Below are 4,257 nucleotides of genomic sequence, written 5' to 3' on the forward strand. Positions count from 1 at the left end.
AATACAAAGTCACAAAAAGGAGAGAATTTAATCAAAACATTTTAGTGCCTCCTTTTAGAAATAATTCAAGGACAAATAAATATAGGAAGCCTTACTTCATTCACCTAATTGGATAAACCTCTCAATAAATTCCACCATTATGCCACTAACAGAAAGCAGAATCCTCTACTTAAGTTTTAATTCTAAGAAAAACAGTTTCTAAACAACAACAAAAAACACCTTAAGAAATAATTGCAGCCTCAAGCTAACTTTAAAAAGAAAATAATGTTACATTACTAATGTTTTTGCAAAGTCCTTTTAGAGCAAAAATCATAAATTGTAAGACTAGATTTTCATGTGTGGCAATGTAAACATTTTAATGGAAGAATAACGAGTCTAGCTTTCCGGCGGTGACGGCCTCCCCGCGACGACATGCCTCTCGCCAAGGACCTCCTGCACCCCTCCCCGGAGGAGGAGAAGAGGAAGCACAAGAAGAAGCGCCTGGTGCAGAGCCCCAACTCCTACTTCATGGACGTCAAGTGCCCAGGATGCTACAAAATCACCACCGTCTTTAGCCATGCACAAACGGTAGTTTTGTGCGTTGGTTGCTCCACTGTTCTCTGTCAGCCAACAGGAGGAAAAGCAAGGCTTACAGAAGGATGCTCCTTCAGAAGGAAGCAGCACTAAAAGAAACACCTCAAATGATGAGTGGGAAACCATCCCAATAAACACATTTTGGATAAAAAAAAAAAAAAAAGAATAACGAGTCTATGTTTTCATTTATTTATTACCTGAATTATATTTGAATGGTTCCCATTGTCTGCATGGGATAAGATAGTTCACTTTTATATCATACTAGAGGCCCAGTGCACAAAATTCACGCACTGGTAGGGTCCCTAGCGACTGCTGGCTGCTGGCCAGGTACTCCCTCCCTTCCCCCCGGCCCCGCCCCCTGGTCAAACTCCCAGATGAACTCCTGGTCGAGGAGACAATTTGCATACTACGCTTTTACTATATAGGATATAGCATTGCCAAATTACAAGGCTAAATGGTTTGTGCATCAGAAGTCAGAGTCTGAGTGCCCCACCTTGCAGGTGAGAAAAGTGATATACAGGGAGGTCCTGGGACCCACCCAAGTCATAGAGCTAATTAGCCTCAGAGCAAGAAATAGAATCTATGTGTCCTGACCACAGAATGTATGCTGCTGATCATTCTCACAAAGTTTATAAAGCATCTTTTAATACCAATGTCCATGTTTTCACTAGGTATATGGAAATTATAATAATACCACGTTTAATAAATGTTTGCTCCTGAGTTACACACTCTTTGTGTACATGTGTAACATTGGAATATTTATACTTTGTCAATGACTCTCCCACTAGTCCTTAAATATCACAGTGTTTGTAGGGCAGCAGGAAAAGAGCTCAGGTTTAGGATTCAGATGTAATGCAGAGTTTGAACCCCAATCTGTTATGTATAAGGACAGTAGTTGGTTAAGTTGTGTGATCTACTAAAGCCTTTGATCCCCAGTTTTCTCATTTAAAAATGGAACAATTAATGCCTACTTTGGTAAGAATAATGCAAAGCCCCTGAGATAGTGGACTTGGGGGGGGGGATGAGGAGAGAATTACTTTTGACATTTGAAATCCACTATATTTCTGGTCTGTTTGAATTTATTCATTCATAAAATATTTATTAGGCACCTTCTATAGCTAAACATTGTTTTAGATTCTGGAAATGCAATAGTGAACCAGATGAGCAATAGTTTTGGGGGAGGAGGGCATCAGCCAGGAGGTGCTGGTGTCTATGAGGGGACATGCAATGAAGCTGTTTTTACATGTGTTTGAAAAGCTCCAAAGTGGACTGGGCTGCTACTAAACGAATGAACTGCTGTTAAGAAGCATTGCTGGGATGACACTCAGAATCAGAAGGCAAACAAGAGCCCTTGCTGGTTTGGCTCAGTGGATAGAGTGTAGGCCTGCAAACTGAAAGGTCCTGGGTTCAATTCTGGTCAAGGGCACATGCCCAGGTTGCAGGCTCAATACCCAGTAGGGGCTGTGCAGGAGGCAGCCAATCAATGATTCTCTCTCATCATTGATGTTTCTATCTCTCTCCCTTCCTCTCTGAAATCAATAAAAAAAATATTTTTTTAAAAAAGGCAAGCAAGAAACAAGTCCTTCCTCCTCCAACCTCTAGGCTCCTAGCACCCCCTATTGACATAGTCTACCAGAGAGCCAGCTAGCAAAGCAAAAAAGTGGTTTGCAATCCAACTACTGCTTAGAATTCTAAACCTTTTATTGCAAAACAATAACTACTCAAGAACAGTGTGCACCTGTGTGGTTTTCTTTACTTTTACAAGAAAACATCTCTCTTTGAGTTGGTTTATTCTGAAGTACTTAACTATTACAAGAAATTTACTAAAATGCCATGGGGAGAGAAGAAAGTGGGGGATTCAGAAAGTAAGAGAAACCTGTGAGGGAAAGAATCGGGAAATTTGGGAAATGACAGCTGAGAAGAACTTTGGGAGAAGAAAGTCTCTACGAAGAATTTTTTTTTTTTTAAAGTTTCCCCACTAGATATGCACACTAGTCTAATCCATCTCCCTACAAAATCTACAATGAAATTTGCAGCCCTAGATGGTTTGGCTCAGTGTATAGAGCATTGACTGTGGGCCAAGGGTCCCGGGTTCAGTTCTGGTCAAGGATTAACAAGATAGAGGTTCAAGGCTGGGAATGGCAAAAAAGATGGGGGACAGATTCATAACTGAATATTGAAAATCTATTAAATTGCCTCCCATCCACATTCAAAGGAAAAACTCTCTAAGAATATAAAATGATTTTTAAATATTTTTGTTTGCATTTTAGAATGTGTACTTCTTCATGGAGGCATATTTGCTGTGTTCTGAATCCTAAATCCAGAACAAGGGCTCATACCTAGGTTGCAGGTTCCCTGGCTGGAGTGTGTTCAGGAGGCAACCAATCAATGTGTTTCTTTCACATCGATATTTCTCTCTGTCTTTCCCTCTCTCTTCCACTCTCTCTCTAAAAATCAATGAAAAAATATCCTCAGGTGAGGATTAAAAAAAATTGCATCACTCACAAATGTTTGGTGGCCTTAATTTTATTGTCGTCGTCGTCGTCATCATCATCATCATCATCATCATCCGGATAGGTAATATATACATTGGCACAGAACACAAAATGGAGAAAAGAGTACACAATAATTATCTTCCTTCCACCACTGCCTTCCAACCAATAAAATAAATATGATAGCAGATGTATTATGTTGGGGCTCATTTTCAGAAAAAAAAACACCACCTGATTAGCACAAGGAACATCATTCTAGATGTGCAACACTGTGCCAGATTCATTGGGAAGGTGAACAAAACAGAACCTAGGCTGTTTCCGGGAACACCTCCCAAAGCCTCAGTACAGAACTAGGCCACCAATAGAGCATTTCCTCGCTGTTCCTCAACGAGCCAGGAAATTACTGACTGCTTAAATGTCTACATCTGTCACAGTCTTCCCTTCCCCTCCTCTCCCCTCCCCATCTCTCCTCTCCCCTTGTCCTCCTCTCCCCTGGTGGTGGGAAAGAAATGAAGTGATTATCAGTCTGACTCTCCAGTCCATTCTTTTTTTAATGTATTTTTTTTTACTTTCAATATTATTTTCCCAGCCTGTTTTTTCAATTTCAGAACCACAGCTCATCTTATCTTCTCTCACCAACCCTGTAGACTATGCATTATATATGAAGGTCCTAGTCTATTCTGTGGAGCCCTTAGGGCCAGAAAAGTACTGGCTGCACAAGTGTGGAGTTAATATTTATAGAGCATGAATGGACAGAAATGGGATCTTCTGAGAGAAAATAAATCAAGCCTAATAAATACAACCTAAAAAATAAAGCCTAATGTGGGCTTTTGGAGGATTAACAAGATAGAGGTTCAAGGCTGGGAATGCCAAAAAAGATGGGGGGACAGATTCATAACTGAATATTGAAAATCTATTAAATTGCCTCCCATCCACGTTCAAAGGAAAAACTCTCTAAGAATATAAAATGATTTTTAAATATTTTTGTTTGCATTTTAGAATGTGTACTTCTTCATGGAGGCATATTTGCTGTGTTCTGAATCCTAAATCTAATTTTTATTCCATTTAATAATAATATTATCCTATATAATAAAAGGGTAATATGCAAATCGACTAGACAGCTGAACGACCGGTCGCTATGATGCATACGGACCACCAGGGGACAGACGCTCAATGCAGGAGCTGCCCCCTG

General features: G+C 40.1%; 1 protein-coding gene across 1 annotated transcript; it reads left to right on the forward strand.

Annotated features, from left to right (window-relative positions):
• Positions 1-381: 381 nt before the first annotated feature.
• Positions 382-674, forward strand: LOC106725728 (40S ribosomal protein S27). Its single transcript, XM_014537888.1, has one exon. It carries the CDS (start codon positions 412-414, stop codon positions 664-666), a length of 255 nt encoding a protein of 84 aa, XP_014393374.1. The 5' UTR covers positions 382-411; the 3' UTR covers positions 667-674.
• Positions 675-4,257: the final 3,583 nt, after the last annotated feature.

The sequence above is a fragment of the Myotis brandtii genome, unplaced genomic scaffold (genome assembly GCF_000412655.1).
Source record: "Myotis brandtii unplaced genomic scaffold, ASM41265v1 scaffold185, whole genome shotgun sequence".
Lineage (NCBI taxonomy): Eukaryota > Metazoa > Chordata > Mammalia > Chiroptera > Vespertilionidae > Myotis > Myotis brandtii.